Source organism: Strigops habroptila, chromosome 8 (assembly GCF_004027225.2).
Source record: "Strigops habroptila isolate Jane chromosome 8, bStrHab1.2.pri, whole genome shotgun sequence".
Classification (NCBI taxonomy): Eukaryota; Metazoa; Chordata; class Aves; order Psittaciformes; family Psittacidae; genus Strigops; species Strigops habroptila.
In genome coordinates, this window is record NC_044284.2 from 28,245,125 (window position 1) to 28,270,361 (window position 25,237).

Here is a 25,237-nt window from a genome sequence, read left to right on the forward strand (position 1 = left end):
TCCTTGCCCTTGGTGGTAGGCGCAACCAACAGTGATGAAACAGCTGCCTAATAAGTGTAGTCCCAATTGACCTTTATGAAGCCAAATCTCTCAGATCTGACATTTAATAGAGAGTTTTAGGTTCTGCCATTTTCAAACTGGTCAGCTACATCATCATCAGTGACAGATCAATGATTACTAGTGATACTATTAAAGGGAATGTGGTATTGTAACACAAAGCACTTTGTAAGAGAAAGCACAACTTACTATGAATCCGTCACTGTTGTGATTCCTGGAAAATGGGTAAAATGCTCCTACTTGCATCCATCGTCTGCAAATTTCTTCTGTGGTGTCATCAGAGAAACCACAAATATCTGCTCCAATCTTCAAATTAAAACGTAATATGTTGGCTATACAGTATGTTGCACCTCTAATCTCTACACATAACTTCTAGTTTTCAGACATGAATTAACTCAATCTTAATTGCTAGCCAGAGTGACTGACCCATCAAACAAATCCAAAGATTTGTGCCTTTCTTCTTTCAAATTCAACTATGTTGTACAAGAAAAATTAAACTATTAGCTAACACTGCCCATCATTCCATTTCTTTCAAATCTTTACCTTCCTGTTTGTTGCTAATATGCATACATTGAGAAAAAAGCTCAAGAGTCATACAAGTTTAAATCATGGAAAGGAATTTTGCTATTCTCTTATAAATGGATGTCTATCATTTGAAATTATAAGAAAAACAGCAAAGTTTTTCACATCTATCACTAGCATTTAAAAATTACTAGAAGTAACAGGTAGATTGGGATATATAAGACAGTAAGTTTGTTACCCACGTTTGTCTCACCATACACACACAGCCACACTAATAAAAATAAGTGGCCTAAACCAAAAATCAGGTGTTGGATTAAAAAAATAAAAAAGTTTAAACCGGATTTCTAAAGGGGATTAATTTGGAGCTGAAAATTGAAGATGGTTCTCTAGATAGCATTTGATTAGATAATCTGTTATTACAGAGGTAGAGTTACTGTTTGTCTATATGTTTTGAAAGGACGTCACAAACTAATTTCATACATAAGGAATTCCAAAGAGGTTAAATTCCAGCATTCCAGGTATCGCCCATTTTATGTGATCCCATGTTGCTGCATTATCTCCCAGCCAGTGTCCTGTGTATTTTCCTGATCCAGCAAAAGTAGACCTTGAAAGAAGGAAGCTTCGTTTTCCAGGAAATAGTGCTTCAATGACTCTTAAAAGGAAATGAGACTGGTATTATGCAAACGAAAAAGACAACTCAGACATCACTAGTTTTATATAAGACAGATTTACAGTGACTGATTTACAATAATTATTCATCCCAGGGATTTGGACTCCTTTACAGTTAACCAGGCATACTTTAGCAAAGTTCAAGACATTAATTTTAAATAATCTTTCTAGATAGCTTTGACAACCTATGCATGGCTTTTACTGCCAACTTTAGTTAGTAGATTTTGCCTTAGCTGCATTGGTTTAAATATAATACAGTATTTTCCGGGAACTGGGTTCCTGTAGAAGTGAAATCTTTTGCTGTTTTGGGAAATGCAGACCAAATACTGTTCTGAAATCTATTTTGTAAAGATTTTAGAATGCATTCCTTACTTCCGTGTTGATATGGACATGGAATATCCATAAAGACTGTGGACATCATACTGCTTCCCCCACTTCTGTACTGCATCCATACAAAGCGTCTTGGAAAACATGAGCTTATCAAGGATACCTTCAATAAAGGAATATGAATATCTCTTTTAAAGCACATTATTATTATGAATGCTTCCAATCGTTTCTTTAATGCACATTCATGACATTTAAGTCTTTTTTTTGTCTTTAATGTTTGCACTAAGGCCAGTATTACTACTACAAAAACAAAACGCTACTCTTGGCTGCTGGTTTGATTCGTCTTTGCTCTGTGACATTTTCTACTCCTGAGCTTTGCACCCATGCAAAGAATAACTGAGAACTACACCTTGAATTTCTGAATCATTATCTGACAACATGTTGGCAATGGTTACTTAGACTTACTACTTAAATACAAACTATGAAATCCATTTTAGTTTTGCATACATCTTGAAAGCTAGTGATAGTGAGAGGAGATCATTACATTATCAGACATAATTGAGGCAACAATAATATTCAGTAATAATCTGAAAAGGGAAAAAAAAAAGCCAGTTAAATAAACAATGCCATTGATGAGGGCCAAAGTATATCATCATTTTCATAGAATCATAGTATCATAGAATCATAGAATGGGTTAGGTTGGAAGGGACCTTAATCATCTAGTTCCAACCCCCCTGCCATGGACAGGGACACCTTTCACTAGACCAGTTTGCTCAAAGCCCCGTCCAACCTGGCCTTTAACACTGACAGGGATGAGGCTTTTACCTGTCAATAGTAATGTTCAAACCCCACCTGTAAGAACTACACTAAAATCACTTTGCACACTTGTAGCCAGTTGCACAGCAATTCATAAACCTTTTGATACTTTGCTTTCTAGTAGATGGACTCACTTGGAGTGAAAGGAGGATAGTTTAAGTCATTCTGCTCACAACCATTTCCTGAGCCTTGAACAAAATTGGATACTTCATTCATATCCTGAAAAGGTAAGATGCAGAATGTAACAAAGTTTCCTCAAGTACATTTTCCTAACAAAATCCAACATTCTATTCTCTTATCCTTCAAGAAATAATTGCTTAGAACTAGTACCATTCAATTAGGCAAGAATGATATAACTCAGATACTGAGTTATGATATAACTCAGATACTGGTCCATTCCTATATTAATATCGGTGACAGTGTTGGACAGACTTCTATATGCAGGTGAGTGTCATGTCGCAAATGCTACATCTTATTCCTCCACAGAAAGGAACTGCATTAATTGCTCATGTATACATTGTCCCTACCTGTGACCAACTCCACACATCTCTCAAGGAAATGTCTTTGGTATGGAGTGTGTTTTGGAGAGAAATGCAGAACCAACCAATGTACATTGTTATTTTCTGTCAAAATGCACAAAGTGACTATTCTTAAACATGTCCTTTGTAATATTTCCCAAGCCATTACACTTTCAAACTTTGCTGTCTCCTTCCATGATTATATTATTCAACAGTGCTGTAAGTGCATTTCTATGTGCATCCCTGAACGTGCTGCAAGAAAACATGCATGGAAGAAGAGAGCAAATTTATCCTGAAAGCACTGTTCTAGTGAACAATTTGCTTCAATCAAATAATTTGCTTTCTGTAAGAGAGCTGTGCAGTCTTACATTTCATTGCTTGACTTGATGGAACCACAGAATCAGCAAAAATAAGTCAGAAAATCTTATTCTACCACATTGTATTGGGTTTGTGTCGCAAGGTTTTGGTAGCAGGGAGGCTACAGAACTGGCTTCTGTGAGAAGGTGCTAGAAGCTTCCCCCATGTCTGATGGAGGCAATGCCAGCTGGCTACAGGATGGACCTGTAGCTGGCCAAGGCTGAGCCCATCGCAATGGCAGTAGTGCCTCAGGATAATGTGTTTAACAAGGGGGATAAAAACCTGCACAATGGCAACAAGAGAGAGAATTGAGCATGTGTGAGAAAAAGAATTTTGCAGATACCAAGGTGAAGAAGAAGGGGAGGAGGTGCTCCAGGTACTGGAGTAGAGATTCCCCTGCAGCCCATGGTGCAGCCCATAGTGAGGCAGGCTGGACCTCTGCAACCCATGGAGGTCCACGGTGGAGCAAATCTCCATCTGTAGCCTTGGGAGAAGCCCATGCTGGAGCAGGGGAATGCCTGAAGGAGTCTGTGACCCTGTGGGAAGCCCATGCTGGAGCAGGGTCCTGTCAGGACCTGTGGCCTTGTGGAGTGGGAAGTCCATACTGGAGCAGGTTTGCTGACAGGAGAAGTTGGTGGAGGACTGTGTCCTGTGGGAAGGACACCATGCTGGATCAGGGAAGAGTGTGAGAAGTCCTCCCCTGAGGAGGAAGGAGCAGCAGAGGCAACACAGGATTAACTGATTTCAACCCTTGTTCCCCATCCCCTGTGCCACAGCAGGGGAGGAGGTAGAGAATGCAGGAGTGAAGTTCAGCGCAGGAAGAAGGGGGGGGGGAGGGGAAGAAGGTTTTTTATTGGTAATAAATTAAATTAATTTTTCTCCAAGTCGAGTCTGTTTTGCCCATGACAGTAATTGGTGAATGGTCTCTCCCATCCTTATTGTGACCCACGAGCTTTTCGTTTTATTTTCTCTCCCCTAAGCAGCTGAGGGGACGAGTAACAGAAAGGCTTAGTAGGCACCTGATATCTAGCCAGGGTCAACCCACCACACTCATAGCAGCTGAAGGACTGTATTTTGCCATACAGGTTAATTTAAGATTGTTACAGCTTTTTAAAATACATGGCAAAATATTCAGTAGATTCTTGTTTTCTTTAGAATTTTTTTTATTGTTATTATATTTAAGTAAAAGGAAGTAGGAAAAACACAAAAAGAATAAAGAGAAGAAGGTGCTGAGACAGGGAATGAGAAGTTCAAATACAGATTTCCTTCGTGCACCTACTTTTAGAAGCTTTATTACAGGATATTCCTTTAAAAAATGAATCTGGTCAGTTAAAATGGTTCTTAATCACACCTGATTTCCTTGAACTGTGCCTAAAATCTACTGTGCCAAACTGTTTTTTAGTCCTTTTGTGGGAGAACCTGATTTTTTCAAATCTTTATCCAGAATGGCAATTTGAGGTTTACTAACCAGAAATTCCATGAGCTGCTTGGAGCATACAAACACAGATTTTATGTATTATGCCCTATATTCAGGACCTATGTATGTAGCACATATTCACTGAGCAGGTATGTACGTCTCCAAATATTACCATTCTGAGTACAGGAGTGTGCTAACATTTGCTTTTAGCAATGATTCATCAGTTGAAGCACTGAACATCCAAAATCCAGCACAGTGATCATTCAAATGTCATGATTAATGGTTCAATTTAAAATTTTAAATTCAAATATGAATTGCAAATTCAATAGCAGAAGAAATACACACCCTTCACTGATTTCAGGTCAGTAATAATAAACATCCCTTTCAAATTCGATGCAAATTGAATTTGATAAACATCTATTTTCACCTATTTTTTTACATAAAAATGAAAATAAAAGTTCTGAATTACTTACAATCCAGATCCCGTCATATGGTACTGTGTTATAAAAGAGCGTGCATTCTTCCACCCACCAGCTAGTGCAGTCTGGGTTGGTGAAGTCTGGGAACACAGTTTGCCCTGGCCACACCTGCCATATTAAAAGGGAAATAACTAGTTAAACTTTTAACGGTATTTAAAAGAGTTCATAGAATCATAGAACAGCCCAGATTGGAATGGATCTTGAAAGATCATCTTGTCCCACCTTTCTTGGGAAAGGGAACCTAGATGAGATCACCTAGCAGCCTGTCCAATTACATCTTGAAAACCTCCAGTGATGGGGACTCTACTGTGTTTCTGGGGAGGTTGTTCCAGTGTTTGATTGTTCTCACCATAAAAGCAACTTGTACCCATTGCCCCTCATATTCTCCATGTTGCTCCTTGCAAAAAGAGAACCTCTGTCTGCTTAGTAGCTGTCCTTTCAGTACTGGAATATAGTGATGAAGATCCTCCACAAACCTACTCTTCTCTAGGTAGAAAAGACCTTACTCCTTTCTTAATAGAGCAGGTTCTCCAGCCCTTTGATCATCTTTGTGGCCCTTCTTGGATCCTCTCCAGTCTCTCTACGTCTTTTTTTCAATTGTGGGGACCAGAACTGGACACACTACTCCACGTGCAGCCTGACAAGCGCTGCATAGAGTGGAATGATCACACCTCTGTCTCTGCTAGTGATGCCCCTGTGGATGAAGCCCAGGATGTGATCTACGTTCATTGCTGTAGTGGCAAACTGCTGACTCATGTTCAGCCAGGACCCTCATAGTTAGCCATCAGGGCAGTGCTAATTGTTCCGATCAAAACTTTTGAACAACAAACTCTGAGTGACAAAAGCTTGCATGCATGAAGAAGACAGAAAGAGTATAAGTTTCTTAACTTTGGAGTTTTCTATTGCTTTTCTTTGAAGTCATAGAAGGAACAATATACAACAGAAAAATTTCTCAATGAAAGTTAAAATTATATATGAAAAGGAGAATGTGGTAGCTGGCTTTTCAGTCACTACTGAAGATAAATGTGAGGTGGCTGATGAATTGTCCCTTGAGCCTTCAAACCATCTTAGTTTTCATTTTTGTTGCATGTAAAAAGTTGAAAAAAAAAAAAAGGTTAAGAAGAATCATATCCTGAGTGAGACCTCATAGGCTTAGTTCTCACTGGCAGGTAATTTTGCTGAAAGAAACAGCTTAGAAAATGAGAGTTTAAAAAGGAACCCCCTGACCTAAAATAAACCATAACAGTGACAACAGATCAAGTTTAGTTGCATAAAACTGTAATTACCTCCCCAATTAATGCTGTTACTCCATCTGATTCATTAACCCAGACTTTTTTGCTCTCTCCCCTGACGTAACTTCCATATGGATTACCATCAGCTAGATTTTGTATGCTAATAGCAGGATCCTAAAAATAAAAAAGAAAGAAAAAATAAGAAGAAACCAGGATACATAAACTCCATCAATTATTATAGACTACTAGAATGTTAGGCAATAAATATAAAAATTACATAGAATAAGTAAAGTATAATAGTAAACAGTTATCATTATAACATTTACAAGGGAAAAATGAATAGTTAAATGCTTACCAGTATGATAATATATTTTTGTCCATATTCATGCATATAAGCTGCAAAATTAGGGAGATCTTGAAAAGTCACTTTGTCATAAGTAAAATCTTTCTTTTCTTCCATATAGTCAATATCAGTGACCTGTGCATCCTGAAGGAGAAGGGAGTTCAGCTTTAACATGAGAAGTGATGTGTAAAGATACTGTCTGTTAGTCAAACACAATTTCATCTGACAATTCCCATTTGTCCTGTAGTGAATTTACTGTTGGGACTTTACTGCAGTCTGGGAAAAAGTATGCTGTCAGGACCACTTGCAAATAATGTGTATCTCGTCTCATCCTCACAGCCTTTATTAATGATTAATAATTACTATATTATTAAAAATAATATTTTAAAAAATAATAATTAATTAAATCAAGACACATCTTTGTGCCTAAAAAAAAGTTGCATTTAACATTAGCGGAATTTAAATGAATTGCATCCTTTCAAATAGCCCCTGGACATGTGGCTATTTCATTGCAGTTGCCTGACTCAAGAGCTATCTGTTTAAATACATATATTCCTTCCTCAAATCTTAGCTTAACATGAGGGTATTTTTATTCTATTTAAACCATCAGGCTAATGTAATCTGAAATCTAATTTTAAAAGTTAATTGTATTTTACTTTTGACTATCGAGTAAGAATAATATATGGTTCCATAATTGTCCACAGGATAATTAAAAAAATACTTCATGAATTAGGTAACATAAGAAGATAAGTGGATATAGTAGGAAAGCATAACTGAAGAAATATCACAATAAAGTGCTTAAGTAAATAAAACTTACTGTAATTAAACCTCACTATTTCCCATATTCTGATAATGGGTCTACCATTAAAATGCACAAACCCCTTTGACACCAGAAGCCTATATATTAGAAATTCACTAATTTAAGCTGATGTGAAATGAACCAGTTGCAGAACACCATGGCCTGGATCTCTGGGTAGTTCTCCTGCAGAGCTCTGCCTGCCTTCACAGGGTTGCTGCCCTCCTCAAACCCCATACTTACATAAGGGAGCCCAATTGCCCTGTTCCTCTCCACAACTGTCTTCACCTCGTCCAGAGACCCATAATTCCAGCGGCTGAGCTGGAAGCCCAGGGTCCAGTAAGAAGGCAGCACTGGCAGGCCCACGAGCTGCAAGTGGAGAGCAAAAATCCCATGCATCATTAGTAGACACTGTGTGTGTCACCTCAGTGCCCATTTAACTAGATCCATATTCCTTAAATCTATTTGAATAATACACACTAAGCTTTAGTCTGTGAATTGAGCAGGCCACTCCCAAATGTGGTATTATTCTATGGTTTGCTGTTTTTTTTAATTGATCTCCAGAATTACAAAAGATATCAGTGATATCTTATGACCATAAAATCATTACATACCTGTAAGTACATTATCTACCATATAATATTGCTGCATGAACAGGAATTTGTCCTTAGAACAAGAGCAAGCCCCAGCAAGGAAGCATAAGTTATTCCATGTAAACCATCTGTGGCTCCAGTGACCACTGTGTAAATCAGTCAGGCCATACAGACTAATGAATTTAGCAGCTACAGACTTCTTCAGCCTCAAGCTGTTGCATGGTCTCTGCTCCAGCATCTCCAGCAAAAGTAGTGCTTAGTTTTCAGCTGCCTGTAATAGGCCAGCTAAAAATACCTACATCCCACCTTAACCCCAGCTAGTGATTACTAATGACAGCATTTACATTAGGGACATACTAACAGTTATTCTTAGTTAAATATATATTGAGTCATATTTTCAGTTAATAGATAACATAGTTGAAGACATATTGTCATATAAAGAGGTAGAAAAAAAAAATAAAACCCCAACAAAATATCCCAAGCACTTTTGAAAATCTGCAATGCATAATCTCTCTAGCTAAAGGTACCTGCAGGTACTCCTGGACTACTTGCTCTGGAGTGTTCCCCAAGAAGATATAGAAATCAAGGATCCCACCAATGGTTCTGTAGGTCACAGCTGGAGCAGGCTGCACTGCAAACTCTGCCGGACAAGAGTGCACAAAACCAATTCCGAATACTGGTGAATTCTAAAATAACATTGCAATTTTCTAATTGATTATTAGAAACTTTACTAAGAAAAAAACACAACCAAAAAATACTTAATGAACCCCAAACCATTAATTAAACTTGCAAAAAGGGGGAATGTATTCAGATTACTCTTTTAAATGTTCATATTTCCATTGCCTCGCATCCTACAGAGAAGAGCATCAGAAGAAATCCAATGGTTCAGTCTTCTATCTTTAAGTTTTTAGTACAACTTTCCAAAACTCAAGAGATGTGAAGAGCTCTGTAAAGCATACATATATGCATGCTTATCAAAGAGACTAAAGGGCATTTACTTTCAAGTGTTGCTCACTCCAAATTTAGGCTCTGATTCCAGAGTCCTGCACAGCTGCACAAAGCTGCACACGCTTAAGATATAGTTCTGACCCTCAGGTTTCAAGTGCAATCTAAATTAACTGTGCACTACTTACTGCTTATGTTGATAAGTGAAACATTACAGTTTTGATCCCAATTCTGCAGATCATTTAAAAAGGTGCTCAGAGCTACAGAGAAAGATTTCTTACCCATGGCATTGCTATTCATTAGGAAAACACCAAAGGAGGCTCCAGTGCTGTCTTCCAAACACAGGAAGAAAGTTTGAACTCCATATAAGTTATCCATTGACTTAAAGGATAAAAAGGGAAAGTAAGATGATTAAAATCTAATAACGGTATCTGTTCTGGGGTATTTAAGAATGTACCACAGGTAGAACTTGAAACTTCTGAAAACATAGCCAACAACAAAAATAAAAATCCTGACATCTTCCTACAGATCTGTTTTTTCTTCCTGGCATTCTTCTCCTTTATAAGAACATTTTCCATTAAAACAAATGCTTCCCCAAATATATAGGTAACATAAACAAGCAGATGTGATGGGTCTTCAGGCAAATCTGCATATAACAGTACTATTTCTGGGTAATATCTACACGCATCAAGCAAATAATAGAATTTGAAGGGTGTTTTCATCACCTTTCACCATAGATTAGATTTTACATCTAATCTATATTTCTATTATTTCTATTAATCTTGCAAGGTAATAATTTTTATGTCTGATCTTTGGAAATAAGAAAGTTACTTGCTTCTTTTTTATTTCCTTTCTATTTTTTTTCCATTATTATTAGCAACAAAAGCCTTAGAAATTTTAACAACTGTTGTGCTTCTTCCCCTGTAAAAGAAAACTTGGAACAATTTCATGAGAAACAGAACTTGAGCAATTTGAAATTAGCCTAACTTGATTCTGTTCACTGTTAGTTTAACTTAATGAGTTTACATTCAGTAGAGCTGTTCAGGTAAAATCTTCAAAAGAGAGAAGATAGGCATCTCAAGCCAAGGGGTACAAATTCCAAATTATTAATCAATTACATATAGTGGTCTCACCCTCTAGTTTCTAGTTCAGAAAAACACTGAACTGCTCTCTTAGAGTACAGCATATGAGTTGTTGCTTCATGAAACTGAGGTAATGGCCACAAATATTCTTACAATTATCAAAAAATGGGTGCCCCAAAAATTGTTTCATAGAAAGTCAGACAAACAACAGAAACAAATAACTGCTGACAGACATATTTTATCTTGTAAAGGGGCAGCTGTTAAGGGGAACTTTTCCGTCATTTGCCGAGTTAGAAGGGTGTTAACTGAAGCAGCATGCTCATCTGTACTGAATGCTGCGCACAGCAATGCATCAGGACATATTGGTACTCATTTTCTTCATCAGTAGAAACTGAAGACTCTCATACGTTAATGTTTATCAACTGGTTTTCAAGTGCACATCATCACAAAAATCAGAAATCAAGGAACATTCATCAGTACCATCTAGCTTTTAGTAATAACATCCCCAACTGTCTTTGGGGAAAAACACAGTAAATGATATTATTAATGTGTCTACTGCAAAATAGGCTAGGATTACAGAATCCATTTGTGAAGAATGAGGTGTAATAAAACTAGTCCTTACTGCAGAGGGGCCGGTATCCCTGCTGAACATGGGCCAGGTTTTCCAGTTAACATCGTGCCGGTACTGCTTATGCACATGCTCTCCCACACCATAAATGTTGATGCTAGGTAGTTTGATGGATAGCTGTAAAAACTGCTCAGCATACTGCAGTGGTCCTATGGTAGTATCAAACCTGATGAAACAATTGAAGAAAAAAAAGATTTTGTTTTGTTTTGGTTTGGTTTGGTTTGGTTTTTAACGAAGAACAGTAGCAATAACTGTTTCTGCTCCTTTTAGTTAGAGCTGGATAGCCGGTTCAGTGCTCTATCCAGAGAACTGAGGGAGAGGGAGGTGGATGGTGTGGGGCTGGAGCAGAGTAACCCTTGCACAGATGAGATGAGCAGTGCCAGTTGATCCCACAGAAACCTCTCATACAAGTGGCTCATCTGTTTTCAGGGGTACATTTGTACTCCCATCTTCCATCAAAGCTTCCCACCCTGCATCTGTTGCGCCAAGTCCTGAATCCACTCTCCGTGGCCACTCACAGAAACTGGGAAGATGTAAAATTTCCACAGGTGGACAGAAACAAAAAAATAATCCACTCCATTAGATTTTTCAAATCAATTGCAGCTTTTGCTTGCCAGAGAAAATGAACCAGACCTGCTCTTGAGTCCTGCTAGGCCAGTCGCTACAGGGAAATGTAGACTATGACGATGTGCTAGCTGTCAAGTAAACTGAGCATAGATGAGTGCAGATTAAAGTAATGACGTGATCCTTAGCATGGTTCAAATCCCATTTGATGGCTATCACATCTCCTGTGGCAAAGTCTGTATAAAGCAACTGCTGAGCTTTTCAAGGAACATGAAGTTGGTGCTGTTGGAAATACACACAGAGACTATTGTATACATCTGTACAAACAGAACAAGCCAGAGATCAATATTTCTCCTTTGCATCTAATAGCAAAACAGACAGTAAAAGTCAATTTCATTAATGAAGTTTCTTCTGTTGATTTAATTTTGTGCCTTTCACCATTCCCTTTCATTACAGACAAACAATTCCTGTTCCAAACAAGGACGACGAGAGCTTTAAATATGTATGCAAAACCTAATTTTATTCCTTATTTCTATGGGAAGGACTTCGGAAACAGTGGGGAAATCTGAGCAGTGCTGAGGCAGAAAGCAGTGGGAAGCAGTCCGTTTTCTGCAATAGAGTGCACCAAGGATCAGCTCACTGCAAGGCAATGGACACATTGAGTCACTTTCCTTCCTTTAGCTCTGCTAAGCTATTGCAGCTGTAATGGTCAACCAGAATCTAGACTCCCTTGACCAGCAATGCTTCAGGTTGTGACCCCGCCTGCAGTCCCCAGCAGTGCCAAAAAGGCTTCCTCGGGCATCTTAGGCATCCTGCCTCTTGATGGATAGAGGGGACCATCTGTAGGGATGTTTTTATACAGCTGGGTGTGTGCCCACACCACCACCAAAATGTGGTCATTTCCTATTGTGTACATGCTGGGATTTTGGTCACATTGATTTTAGTGACGCAATTAAATAGCTCCCTAATAAGCCAAGTGCACCAGAATGTTTGAACTGCTTTGCATTTCCTAAGCAACACTAAATATCCTGGGAAAGGGTCTCCCAGAACTCATGGAAGCAATCAAACCATTCAATTTCATTCCTTTTGAAATTCATCATGTTCATTTTACTCTTTCACTCGTCCAAAATTCTGAACATTTCCAGTTGGCAAATGTGTCAAAATTGACCCCTACCTGGAAGTAGTTTCAGTTTCAATCAGTCATCACTCTTAAAATGAAACAATCATAAATAGAATGTACTTGTGAATTAAACCAGATTTAAAACAGAGAGCAACTGGAATGAAGCTAATCCTCAGATTTGAATGTTGACTTCAGGTTCATTAATCCAAGAGTTTTCAAGGATCTGCTGAAATGCCATCTTTCCTCAAAAGCAGAGAAAATTACTTTATTTGAGGTAGCAAATTACCTCGATGTGTATTAACATCACACACAATTTCAAAGGAATATACTTTTATCTACTCACTTTATCTAGTTTTAATTAGAAACTCTTTTTACAAGTTTATTTTCTTGTGATATTTGACTCTTAACAGTCATGATATTCATACAGAGGAGAGTAATGTAACTTCTTGACTTCATGCAAACTCAGCCACATTTATTCTAAAGGACTTTATCACTTCAGATGTATTAGTACACTGTAACTACATTTATCACTGTGAGTATCTCATTATCCCTAAAATCTTAGATGCATAAAAAGGCCCTTAAAAAAATAAATACGCAGTGCAATAGCAACTACAAACACTCTACAAACAAGCAACAAAGATTGGGGAGTTTAGTCTTCTTGCAATTTTTACTCTGCTCATTTACCTTTACTTTTTTTTTTCTTTTAATTAAAACTGATAAAACTTGAGAGGTATTCCAAAGGTCAAAACCTCATCTGATACATTTCTGTCCACTTTTAATGATTCCAAGGACTATCTTGCCCGTCTGCTCCCATTCTGAAACTTGTTTTCCCGAGGAAGGAGAAGTTTGTATTTCCCATGAAACCATGTCAATCTCTCAGGTTTTCATGTAAATTATGATAGCAATAGATCTATCAGAATCCCAACTCTCTTTGGGGGCTCAAGTGCAATAAATTATGATGGAAGGTCATAGACTTTATAACTATCTGGATGATTAGGATTTTTACAATGAACTGTAATAACACATTGATCCCCGCTTTTCTGAATAAGCCTCCTTTTTGTTTGGTTTTTTAAGAGTTAAGGGAATGCCTCCATCTTGTGTAAACAAGTGTATCAAGGATTTATCTCTGAGGGGCTTATCCCATGCTAAAAGCAGCTGTCTTCTAAGATGCTCAAACTCAGAGTCAAGCATCATTGTCATTTTCTTCTTTCGAGACAAAATTGCAACCACTTTTATCAAATTAAACAAAAACCTAAGGAAAGGTAGACAGTCATCAGAGCACTGTTTCAACATGGTTCTTTTGGACTAGGTTGCTTATTCTCCCTCAATATACCTGTTTAATCAGTCATGCATCATGGAATACCAAGTCCATCTTTTGTGCTCTCTATAATTGCAAATCAATCATTAAAGAAGATTCTAAGCAAGAAAACAATTCTAACAAGAGCACAGAAGTAATCACTAATTAATTAAACTTGAAGCGTTGATAATCCAACTGGCCTTGCACTCTGACAGGTAATCATTCTTGGACTGATTTAATAAGCACGCTCATCCTGACACTTGCCCTTTCTAACAGGTCTTGGAGCTATGCCATTAGGTTTGTAGGTTTGTTTTATTTATTCCTTTTTAGAATCTACAATCAATGTACAAATCCATCAAATATTTTACTTGGAGTGTTACATGACCAGCTTATAAGGGGCTTGCTCCAGCTACTCTTGGATATCGTAGGTCCAAAGGGCAACCTGGTTTTGGTGATCCAGGGCTTCAGCATGATTGCAACAAATAAGATTAAAGAAGCAATGAAGAGTATTCCCATGAGATTTGAAGCACTGGCAAGGAGTCCTTGGGATAATAAAAATCCCTGTATTGATGGTACAAAGTAGCTGTAAAGATTTCCCTAGTATTGTGGGAAAGTGAACAAAAAGCCAGACCTAAATCTTTTAGGCAGAGCTCTCCTTATTACAGAATTTGTTTCCAAAGGAACAGCTAGAGTCCTTGCAGAGCATCCATCAGTCAAATAAGAGAAGTACACTACATGTCCAAAAGAGCACCTTGCACCTTGGGCATACATTACTTGCATGGCAACACGGGCTTTCAGAGAAAACAGTGACATATGTGTTATTCAAAAAAAGCACCAAAGCTACTTACAGCACTCTACCGTTGCTCACTCTAGTCACCATGATGCCAAAGGGGTTCTGCTTCACATCCACTTTGTAGTTTAAATTGGAGGCTGCAGATCCAGTGAAAGATCCCACATGTTCATGAGGGACTTCAAATCTTTGTGTTCTAGGATCAGTGATCTGCACATATTTAAACAATAGAAGTGTTGGGCCTTTAAAAACTCATGTCTAATTCAAACATTTTCCAGTGTTAACACATGGTTCTGTCTTATGATATTCCCATCCCTATCCCAGTCTCCTGTTCTGCCTTCATTCCTGTTCACTTCCAACTTTCATCACGTATTTTCAGGCATTTCCCTCACGCTTGACTCTGTGTTTCCCTAGCTCAGCAAGAACCCACTAGAAGAGGAAGGTCTTCTACAACTCATTGATACCCCACAGTCATGGCATATACTTTTGTGTTTTCCTTAGAAAACAGAAATAATTTAAGAGCTAACACTGTCTGTCAAAATGACTGAGATACATGGCCAGGCCATAAATAAAAAGTGAGTAAATAAAGCCCCAAAATTTTCCTATGATGAAGAAAAAAGGCAGATTATACAAAAGCTGAGCTTTTCAAAGGTCTCAGTAATTTTTTATGCAGAAATCCCACCATGCTAAACATTCATTAACCTGACGTATTGCAACAGCAGAGAGGACAAACAAAGAAGGAGCTGAGCACTTCAGTGTGATCCATGAAAGTGCATCGGAAGGATTAATCCAGCCTTCCTAATCTCACTGCCCAGTAACAGACAGCCTAAAATCTTGCACTGGACATGAACCTTAAAACAGCATAGAAAAAAGATTAACCTTGAAGTGGAAGCGATTTGGTGTCTGATACTCTCCTTTGAGATGGACAGTGTTGATATCATTTCCCAAGAGAGAAGGTGATGGCAGCCTTGTTAACGTAGTCTCAAATCCTTGGGGAAAAATGCACATGTTGCAATGTTATTGTGTTGAATCCGACATCAGCACATGCCTAAATTGGGGCGTACAGCCTGTAGCTTACCTGTCTCTGTTGTTCTTGTTGACCCATCCACTTTGTACCCATGGTTTGAAGAGAAAAAACACCAGGGCACACTGGTATCGCTCTGAGGACTCCAGCAGCAGCCACGCAGATTGCAGGTGCTCTGACATGAGAGGCAAAAATAGGCTGATTTTACACAAATAAATCCTTTATACTAAACCAGTTAAAACTCACATGGAGTGCATTTTACCTCAACACCAGAAAGTTTAATATCTGAAATCAGATCAACTCCTCTGAAACTCTGATGAGTGAATTCATTGGCATCAAACACGATACATGGAAAGGATTTTTTACTGGATTTAGAGTAGAAACTTGCTTATTAGACATCCATTCTTTCTTCAAACCACTAGATCCACAGGAAAAATGTACTTTTTAACATCTGGTAAACATCTGGTTAAATATCTACATAAGCAAAATAGATCATTATGTACAATATCTGCATTTAGTGTAATTTTCCAATAACAGGTATGTTCAGATTGGTTTTGCAGAACCTCAAATTGAGATAAACCAACATTTTTCCCCAAAATGTCTCAAGCAAATGAACCTATTGTTCAAAGCGTATATGTCAGTGTATTAGCACCAACCTTTAAACTACCTTTCAGTAGTTTAATAAGCTACAGTACCTTTGCTTTGCTGTTAGAAATTAACTTATTCATGCACTGTCTGCGTGACTTTTATGTTTGAAGATAAGATATGGGTAATACATCACTAAGTTTCCGTACATTTTCTCACCTTAAAAACCCAATGCCTTACTTAGGGCAAAATGCAGTAGTAATACAACAAACTTCGCTGATGGCAAAGGGCAGTGTTCATAAGTGATATCAAGTATCCAAATCCAACATGCAGATCTTCAAGGCTTTTCCCTTCACCTGCCCCCTAACAGCTGTTTCTGCCTTCATCTGACTGCATTCAAACGTTTTTGGTGTTTGTGTCATGCTTATTTAAAATATTCTGCAGCTTGAAATAGGTGGAGATGGTCCAAAAATCTCCATTGCTGCTGTCCTTTGTGCACTTGATTTTGAGTTGTAGAACCCAACCTGGTCAGTGCAGGCCAAATGCTTTTCTCAGCCACAGAACAGAGCAAAGGTAAGTCAGCTCCAGCCTAGAAACCATGCAAGTGCTGAAGGAAAGCACAGAGGGGGCTCGCAGAGCCACTTGGGAAGTCTTAGCACATTTATTTGGTATTTTGATTGCATGGAGCACAGAAATCTGCAAAACCCACTCAAGATAAACCCCATATTCACCAAATCGATAAATGTTTATCTCTCTGCCATGGACTCATCACATCAGAAAACATGTCTGCTGTAATTTTCATTAGTTTCCAAGCAAAAATCATGGTTGGATGAGAGATATTGTGACTCATTTTCCCTCACATCAATCCACAAATGAATGCACTTTCTAAGGCTTTGAAAAACCCATGCTTACTTTCCACTTTTCCAGCTACCACCATGAGAACTCCATATTTCCTATTTTATAAACTATTTCAGAGTAAATGGGCAGAGCCAATCCCCTCCAAGACTGCAGAGATCACAGCTTTGCTCCCTTACTTCAGTTACTTCATACATAAGGGAATACCCTAAGTACATAACAATAGAGTTGTTATCTCCATCCTCTTATCCCTTCCTAGACCAGTGACTATCCCATGCAACACAGAATAGCTTGAACAACCAATTTTCTTAAAGCCTGGAAGTTCAAGTATCTGCATTCCCAACTTCATAAGCACACTTTTCTTTTTCCCCAGTTACTTCTGATGAATTTTTGACTATTTTCAGCAGTTACTTTCCAGTCCGGTGATATTCTTCTAGCTAGATCTTACTCTAGTGGACTTGCAAGCTACACCTCTGCATTTTCATGGCACATGCTTGCTGCATAAAGAAGTAAATACAGAAGTGCAAGATCAGTTATGCCTAACACCAGGAAAGGAGCAGAGTTCGTCCAAAGACACCGGAGAGGCTGTTATAAAAGCTATCATGAAGTGTAAATAAAGACATGAGCTGGTCACAGTCTCTGAGCTACAAACCTAGCATAATAGATACCAATATGCAAGAAAGCCAAAGAGAAAGTCAAAGCTTAATTAGAAATAATCCTGGATATGAGGAAACTGTTTACACTGGGGTAAGTATGAGATAGCTTTTGAACACTGAACTGAGCACCAAGGATTAAAAGAATAGATTGTCTATTTGCTGAACTAAAATGTTTCTCTCCAAACAAACCTCTGCCAGCAGGAAAAAAACACACAAACCAAACCAAAACCAACAATACAACCTTCCCTCAAGCTTTCAGAGGTATCAGTCCAATACACCAGCTCTGCTTATGGCAGTTCATTTTTTACTTCATGGCAATTTTCCACAGCACTGAATAGTTAATCAATATCTACTTTCTTTCAGCATGCCTATCTTTATCAAGTCTGTAATTGGTTAGTAAATACCTATTTGCTTTCCATACTTCTATTCTCTGTAATCCTACTAATTTGCTGGCTTCATCTGGGACATCTTCAGTGAATAAAAAAATTAAGACAGATGCTAACCTGCTATATGAGCTTAGGCAAATCATACTTTTCCCAGCTGTTGTTTATTCTGTAAACCACTAATGGAAACCACGACAGAAGGTTTATTCTAAGCAGGTACCTGTAATTTTACAGCTCTGCTGCTTGCTGTATTAGAATAGCCTAAAGAAGGACAACCAAACCAAACAAAATGCTTTCAGGAGAAAATTTATATGGAATGAATGGACACACTGGTGTGGGACTCTGGCTTGTGTCAGCCATAAACATAAAAGCTTTCATCAGGTCACAAGTTAAAGGTGATATTTATCTATAATCTGCTGAAATTTGCTGCCTGGTCTTCACTAAGGAAAGAACAGATTCAGGAATCATTTATTTTACCTCTAATTCCAGAGCAGCTACCTCGATGTTCATATTTGCATCTGGCCCTTGCTGATATCTTGAATTTGATTTTTTTTCAATTCTTTCCAATCAGTGATGGTAAAACGCAAAGGCAGACTTACAATGAGGCTTATAGTTGCAACCAGAGCAAAATAATTTCCTGCACTGAATGAAGAGTGCAGCACTTAATGTGGGGTGACTGGTAGCAATTAAAGATTAAAGTGATATGCATGGCTGCTTCTGCCGTGGTGTGCTTGCTCCTAGGGGGTGAAGGAACCAAAAGAGTAAAGGAATAAGCTATGTGATCTGAGCTTTTGCTAACTTGTTCGTCCACAGGACTTTATTGAGCTATATATCATAACAAAACCCATGGCATGACAGAAGCTTTAACAACTGTCGTTTCTGAAATTAGACTGGGAATTTCTTCAGAAATTGAGACGGTTAATAATTTTTTATACCCATGTGAATGGCATAAACATCACACACTGTAGTATATTCACTATTTTTTCTCCTAAGCTGCCCCCCTAAACCAAAGAAAGATGCCAGGTATCCTCCAGCTTCCATCAGAAAATAAGAATATGCATCATAAAGATGAAAAATAATAATGATAATAAATATGATAATAATAGCAATTCAAGACCAACCACAATAAAAACATTCTAAATATGAAAGCACTGAAAAATTAAGATGATACTTTTCACTGAGAATCTTAACTCATAGATTCTTAAGCCAAAGGCTATTTCTAAAGTCTGTGCTCTCACGGATAAAAGGCATCACAACCAAGAAAGGAAGACTATGACATTCAAGTTGGTTCTGAAAGGAAACTGTGACCATGTCTCTTACATTACAAAAGTCTTGTGCATCTGGGTAAACTGCATCTTCAACCGTTATTTCTGAATGAATATAAATGCTAGCACTCGACCATCAGACAAAAATAAACTGTTCTAAGTTGTTGAAAGTAAAGAGTGACTTTTTTTAACTCTTTGGTATCTGACTGATTTTGTTTCCATCTATACCAAAACCAAACTGCCGGCATGTACTTTGGAGTGATCTTCAACTTTTGACAGCAAACTGCTGCAGTGGCTAGAAAGATCGGACCTTCTGTCAACAGGCTGAAGTGCATTATACAGGAGCTACACTTCCCTGCAAAGTGTTCAGACAATCACACATTAAAAAAGGTTAAGAAAACAACTGACAGGGACAAGTTACATTTTCCGTAATTAAGCATGAGGTTTATGGGAAAATCCCTATTTTCTAATTTTTTCTAGAATGTTTTCAGACCTGTGTTGCTACTTGATCCGGGATGCAGTCAATTCTCTCTGATATTAATATGTTCGGACATTCTGGCGAAAATTCTGTTAGGGAAATAAATTAATGGGTTATTACCAGGGTTTCCAAAATATAGTAATAACTTGACTACATCCTCACTCAGTAAATGCTTCTACTGGTTATTTCTCAGCATCTTGAAACTCTAACCATTAATATTGATTCAAATGAGTGTAAATTGTTGTTAATTGGATTTATTCTTACCTTTGAAAAATTGCATGCAACTATTTCAGATAAATGTACAACAACTTCACTTGAAAGTTCTTAAAAATATGGATGACTTTGATAAGTTTATTTCTTAAAGTATGCCTTAATCCAGTTTTCAGTAAGTCTTGTAGCTCAATATTCATTGCTGCTTGTAAAGATACATGACAAATTAAAATCGAAAGGGCCTTGCTTTTTCTTAAGTGGTACTGTGCTGCTGCTCTCGCATGTGCTCCTTGCCCTTAAATACTGTGCTTCCACCAGAGCTTGAATTAGAGGTCAAAGCACCATAAAGCTCCATTAAGATGCTCCATTATATTTCACTAAATTTAAAGTGACCTCTTGGCAACTTTAGCTGACAAAAGGGGACCCAATGGTGGATTTTAGTTCCTCCAACCACTGAAAGTTACTTTACATGTATTTTGGAATACTGTATATGTTTGGAATAAGAACTACAAAGTGCAGAAATCTTGTCTCAGACTGAGATGCACACAAAATGCATGGAGTCACCTGTTTGCTTTGCCTGCAACATACGCATTTGTACTTTTTTCTCAGGCAGACTCCTCCTCATCTTGTGACAGAAACAGGCAGAAAATATGCACGTATTAGTCTGTATGGGCAGTGATACTAAATAAACACAAAAGTGTTTGTTGTGTTTTAGCAATTATTTTTATTTTACTGCTATTTCCACCTCCAAGCTATTTGCTTCAATCCTGACATTTAAGTGGAATTAGTCATATATAATGGAACTGTATTTAAATCAGGGTGCTTTATATCACACCCCTGTAAGACAAGTGGTTTCTAATGTACTAACATATTAATAGGAAACAATGCACATTGTTATGGTTATAACGTGTGTTCCACACAATTTGGCTGCTTCTACAGAGTCTCCCAGATCCCTTTTCTTTTTCTTAGTGTTGTCTTTTTTATATTAAAATAGTCATACCAGTTCTATGTTTATAAGGCAAGTCCAGTCTTGTGAGGATCAGATATAAGGTTTTTTCACGTCAATAAATTCTGAGTCATGCTATTATCGTGTTCATATCTGGTAAGTTTACTCATATCGTCTTTCAGTAATGATAAAAACATAACAGTAATTCTGAAAGTCAGTTCTTTACAGTGCTTATAGTGATTTTTTTTTTTCCTCATTTGAACATCCATGTTCCTTAACAGTCTGTATCCAACAGTGACGGAAATAATGCCACCAGTTAGTTCCTGAAGTTCTATGGCATTTACAATAGTCTCAGGAAGCACAGCTGAGCAGTTCTCACTTAGGAGCTTTGCTCTAGTCCCACAGCAGCAATGGGAACCACTTACCTGTTCTTTTGACTCCAGATTGTCCTGATGCTAAAAGCCCAATGAGGACACAGGCTATGATCACCACCAGGCAGAAGAGGGCAATCAGAGTGATTTCCAGTCCACTGAACTTCCTCTTGCCCATCTAGACCCAGAGGAACAAAAGGAAAACACAAGCAACAGCTTGGAAAACTCAAAAAATTACATTACTACTTACTAAATTAGCAAAATTTATAAATTATTCAGGTTTTAAACCATGTCCCCTGATCCTGGGGTTTAATTAAAACACTTTGTAAGGACTATGTGCAGTAAATCTCTAATTCAGGATAAATCACACAGCATAGATTACTGCTATTTAGTACACTATTGGGCAATCACAGAAATGTATTTTGTTGCCTGCAGAACACTTTACACACAAAAAACAATTTTCTCCTGAGAATAACTATGAAATTTCTTACATGTTATTGATATTCCTGAAACTGAAAACTATCAGAATCCTCTTTCCCTGTTTGGGTTTTTTTAACCCTAAGTTTTCTTTCCACCCTGTTTTATAAAGGAGGATGTAGATTTGTTAAAAACATACTTGACAAAAGCCTCTAATGAGCTCTGGTACCATGCTTGTGACATTTGGGAAAGGCAAGACATAGATAACAGGGTAAGTCACTTATTTGTAATGTGGAAGAATATATCATATCTGAGGCAGTGGTACACTGGTTGTTACTGAAATCACAACTGAAATGAGGGAGCGTATGCCAACAAACTTGTTTTAAAATCCTGTGTAAATGTAATCTTTTTACCAGTATTGCTCTTTTTTAATGTGAGGCACAGTGGAGCAAAGCATGCAGCACAAAGGGGCTTGTTCTGGCTGCAGAGGCAGCTGCTCAGCCCCATGCAAAGAACAATACCATGCTGTTAACATTAAACTGAGCACCAGCAATAAAACTAATTAAAACTAATCTCTAGCATCCAGAGCACCCTATCTAAAAATCCTCTTCTGCCATGTTGCCTCACAAAATGATATCATCGTTTTGTGTGATATCACAAAATGATAACATGTGCAATGTACTGCACATGTTCCAGAGCTTCCCCCTATTCCAGTGCAGTCTAGATCAGTCCATGGCAGATGGTAGGGCTGTGTTTCCACCCCTGGTACAGTCAATTCTAGGTATACTGGCTGCCCCTTTAGGTGAAAGCGAACTCTGGCCTGCACTCTGCTGCCAAAGGGATTGAGAAAAATGCATTGGCAATACCAGTTGTGGCATACCACTTGGCTGCCTTTGACTCCAGCTCACATTGAAGTTCTAGCATGTCTGCCATGGCCACACTCCGTGGCAGCATGACTTCATTCAGGCCAGAAGAGTCCACTGTTAGTCTCCACTCTCCGTTAGAGTTTCACATTGGCCATATGGGACTGTTAGAGGGTGAGCGGGTCCTGCTGATCACTCCTTGACTCTCCAGTCCATAAAGCAGATTATGGATGGGAATCAGGGAGTCTCGGTTGGTAGGATATTATCTCGAGTGTACCATTGTGGTAGTGATCAGCACTTGATGATCTTAAATGTCTTTTCCAACCTAGTTGATTCTATGATTTTATTTTCTTCAACCTTCAGCAATCCCACAAGAGTCCTGAAAGGCCAGGCAAGGTAGACAGCTGCTTAATTTCCTCCATCTCCAACGCAGCTATACCAAAAGCCCACCAGTACCCTTTTCAGTCCTTGAAATACCTTCTCCTGAGATAGTCTATGCCAAGGATGCCAGTTACAATGGGGTGCTTTTGCCACTCTTTCCCAGCAAGGCCAATTTCAGCTTCTAGTACAGTTAGCTGTTGGGATTCCCCTGTCAGTCCAGAAATAGAGATGTGTTCTGCCCCTAGATATCTTGATGGCATCACGGTACACCATTCACCAGTATCTACTACAGCCTTATACTCATCTTTATAGAGATGATGGCAGTGCTGAGTACAAATACCAGATCAGTCTCATGACCTATAATTTTATCATATCATAAGCCAGTGTTACACAGTACACCAAAATGATAACCTTGGCCCAGCCTCCAGAGGTAATAAACAGCACAATAGGGAACATAGGCAGCAAGTAAGGTGTTGCATAACACAGTTTTGAGAACACGTGCAACAACTGTGACCAGCAACTATTAAACCAATACAATGAACGCTTATATCAAATTTAATTTAACACTCTTTGGTCACGTCTGTCATTATCTCAACCTTTCATGTTCCATGTTGGATGCCAAAAAGGACTGCCACAATTTAACCCTGCAGGCAGCTCAACACCACACAGCCGCTCACTCACTCCCCTGCAGTGGGATGGGGGAAGAGAATCAGAAAACAGGTGAAACTCATGGGTTAATATAAAGACATTTTAAAAATGACAGAAAAAGAAGGGAAAAGAATAATAGTGATAAAAGAATATACAAAACAAGTTATGCACAGTGCAATTGCTCACCACCCGCTGACTAATTCCCAGCCAGTCCCTGGCCAGCAGGCTGCCTTCTGCCGGCCAAGTCCCCTCCATTTTATTGTTCAGCATGATGCCATATGGTATGAAATATCCCTTTGGGCAGTTGGGGTCAGCTGTCCTGGCTGTGTCACCTCCCAGCTTCTTGTGCACCCCCAGCCTACCCGCTGGCAGGGTAGTATGATAAGCTGAAAAGTCCTTGACTTGGTATAAGCACTGCTCAGCAACAACTTAAACATCATTACGTTAGCAATATTATTCTCATCCTAAATCCAAAACACAACACTGTGCCAGCTACTAGGAAAAAAATTAACTCTATCCCAGCTGAAACCAGGGCATAGCCTATCAACAGTCCCCAGAACAGTAAAGCTAGTACTTGGATAACTAAGTGGTTTTCAGTATGGTAATTAATAAAGAAGCTTTTGTAAATAACATAGTGCTATTTGTATTTTTCCATCAATATAAAAATTTGCAGCCATTTTTAATATTATGTTTATTGTTACTTTCCAGGGAATATTGTACTTAAAGTCTACAACTACACTGTGTATTGATAAGCATACATCTTAAGGCCTGTTCCTTACAGTGAGGAAATGATACTCCAGCAGTTCCTCTCCTGAGTTCCCTTTAACATTGCCTGACTATATGTTGACTAAAAATACCCAATTTACATTAAAAAAATCCTGCAACATTATTTTTTCTAAAAATTAGAGCTCTTGTCATAAAGCTTTCCCCTCCCCCAACTGTAACATCGAGTTTCACTTCTTTCCTTCTCATGGTCTTCTCCAAGATCTAAGACTTTGGAAATAAGATTTTATAATTTATATATATAAGTTCTGTTGCATGATGTGCACTCAAAAGTGAGGAAAAGGTGTCCAGAAACTTGGATGCAATAAAATGAATGACATACCTTAAAACTCCTCTGGTTTCTTCATCTGCTGCTCTTGATATGTAAAGCTCAACATCAAAACCAATGCTTTATCCTTTGTTGTTATCAGTTCATTGCGTTGTTTGCTAACCAATCTACCAATGGCAGGTACATGCATAATTACAGGCAGATTGCAGAAACTCTTTGGACTAAACATAGTTACTGTGATTATTGCAGCCAAGGAATGGCTAGTTGATTAATAACACTTCGGTTCAATATGACACATGAGATTCTGCAAATGAGAGAAAAGTAGGCATAAAATGCCAATAAGCTTATCCATTTTTCATGACTAAACAGGTTTTATTCTTCTTTCTCCATATCTTTGTTACTAGGACCTTCATTGAACCTTCACATTCTTTGTCTAAAATTTCTGCTTTAAGCACCACAAGAGGTCTTTAAAAGTTCCCAAATGAGGAAAAGAGCTATTAAAATAGTTGTAGGAGAAAATTCACTTTAGGACCATTAAAACTTTTTAAGGAA

The 25,237-nt window shown here is 38.2% G+C and overlaps 1 protein-coding gene across 4 annotated transcripts in view; it reads right to left on the minus strand.

Annotated features, from left to right (window-relative positions):
• The window catches only part of LOC115612026 (maltase-glucoamylase, intestinal-like), a 57,391-nt gene extending 35,836 nt beyond the window's left edge, over positions 1–21,555 (minus strand). For all 4 annotated transcript variants that reach the window (XR_003992854.1, XM_030495817.1, XM_030495818.1 and 1 more), the window contains exons 1-16: positions 21,380–21,555; positions 19,814–19,887; positions 15,631–15,751; positions 15,432–15,541; positions 14,611–14,762; positions 10,776–10,947; positions 9,353–9,452; positions 8,654–8,766; positions 7,777–7,902; positions 6,750–6,881; positions 6,449–6,568; positions 5,157–5,270; positions 2,526–2,610; positions 1,621–1,738; positions 1,060–1,231; positions 247–363 (exon numbers count right to left, since the gene is read on the minus strand). Coding sequence is in view for 3 of the 4 variants with exons in the window: in XM_030495817.1 (XP_030351677.1) it covers positions 247–363; positions 1,060–1,231; positions 1,621–1,738; positions 2,526–2,610; positions 5,157–5,270; positions 6,449–6,568; positions 6,750–6,881; positions 7,777–7,902; positions 8,654–8,766; positions 9,353–9,452; positions 10,776–10,947; positions 14,611–14,762; positions 15,432–15,541; positions 15,631–15,751; positions 19,814–19,887; positions 21,380–21,503 (1,950 nt within the window). In the remaining variant the exon portion in view is untranslated. The remainder of the gene's footprint in view (positions 1–246; positions 364–1,059; positions 1,232–1,620; positions 1,739–2,525; positions 2,611–5,156; positions 5,271–6,448; positions 6,569–6,749; positions 6,882–7,776; positions 7,903–8,653; positions 8,767–9,352; positions 9,453–10,775; positions 10,948–14,610; positions 14,763–15,431; positions 15,542–15,630; positions 15,752–19,813; positions 19,888–21,379) is intronic.
• Between the last annotated feature and the right edge of the window lie 3,682 nt (positions 21,556–25,237).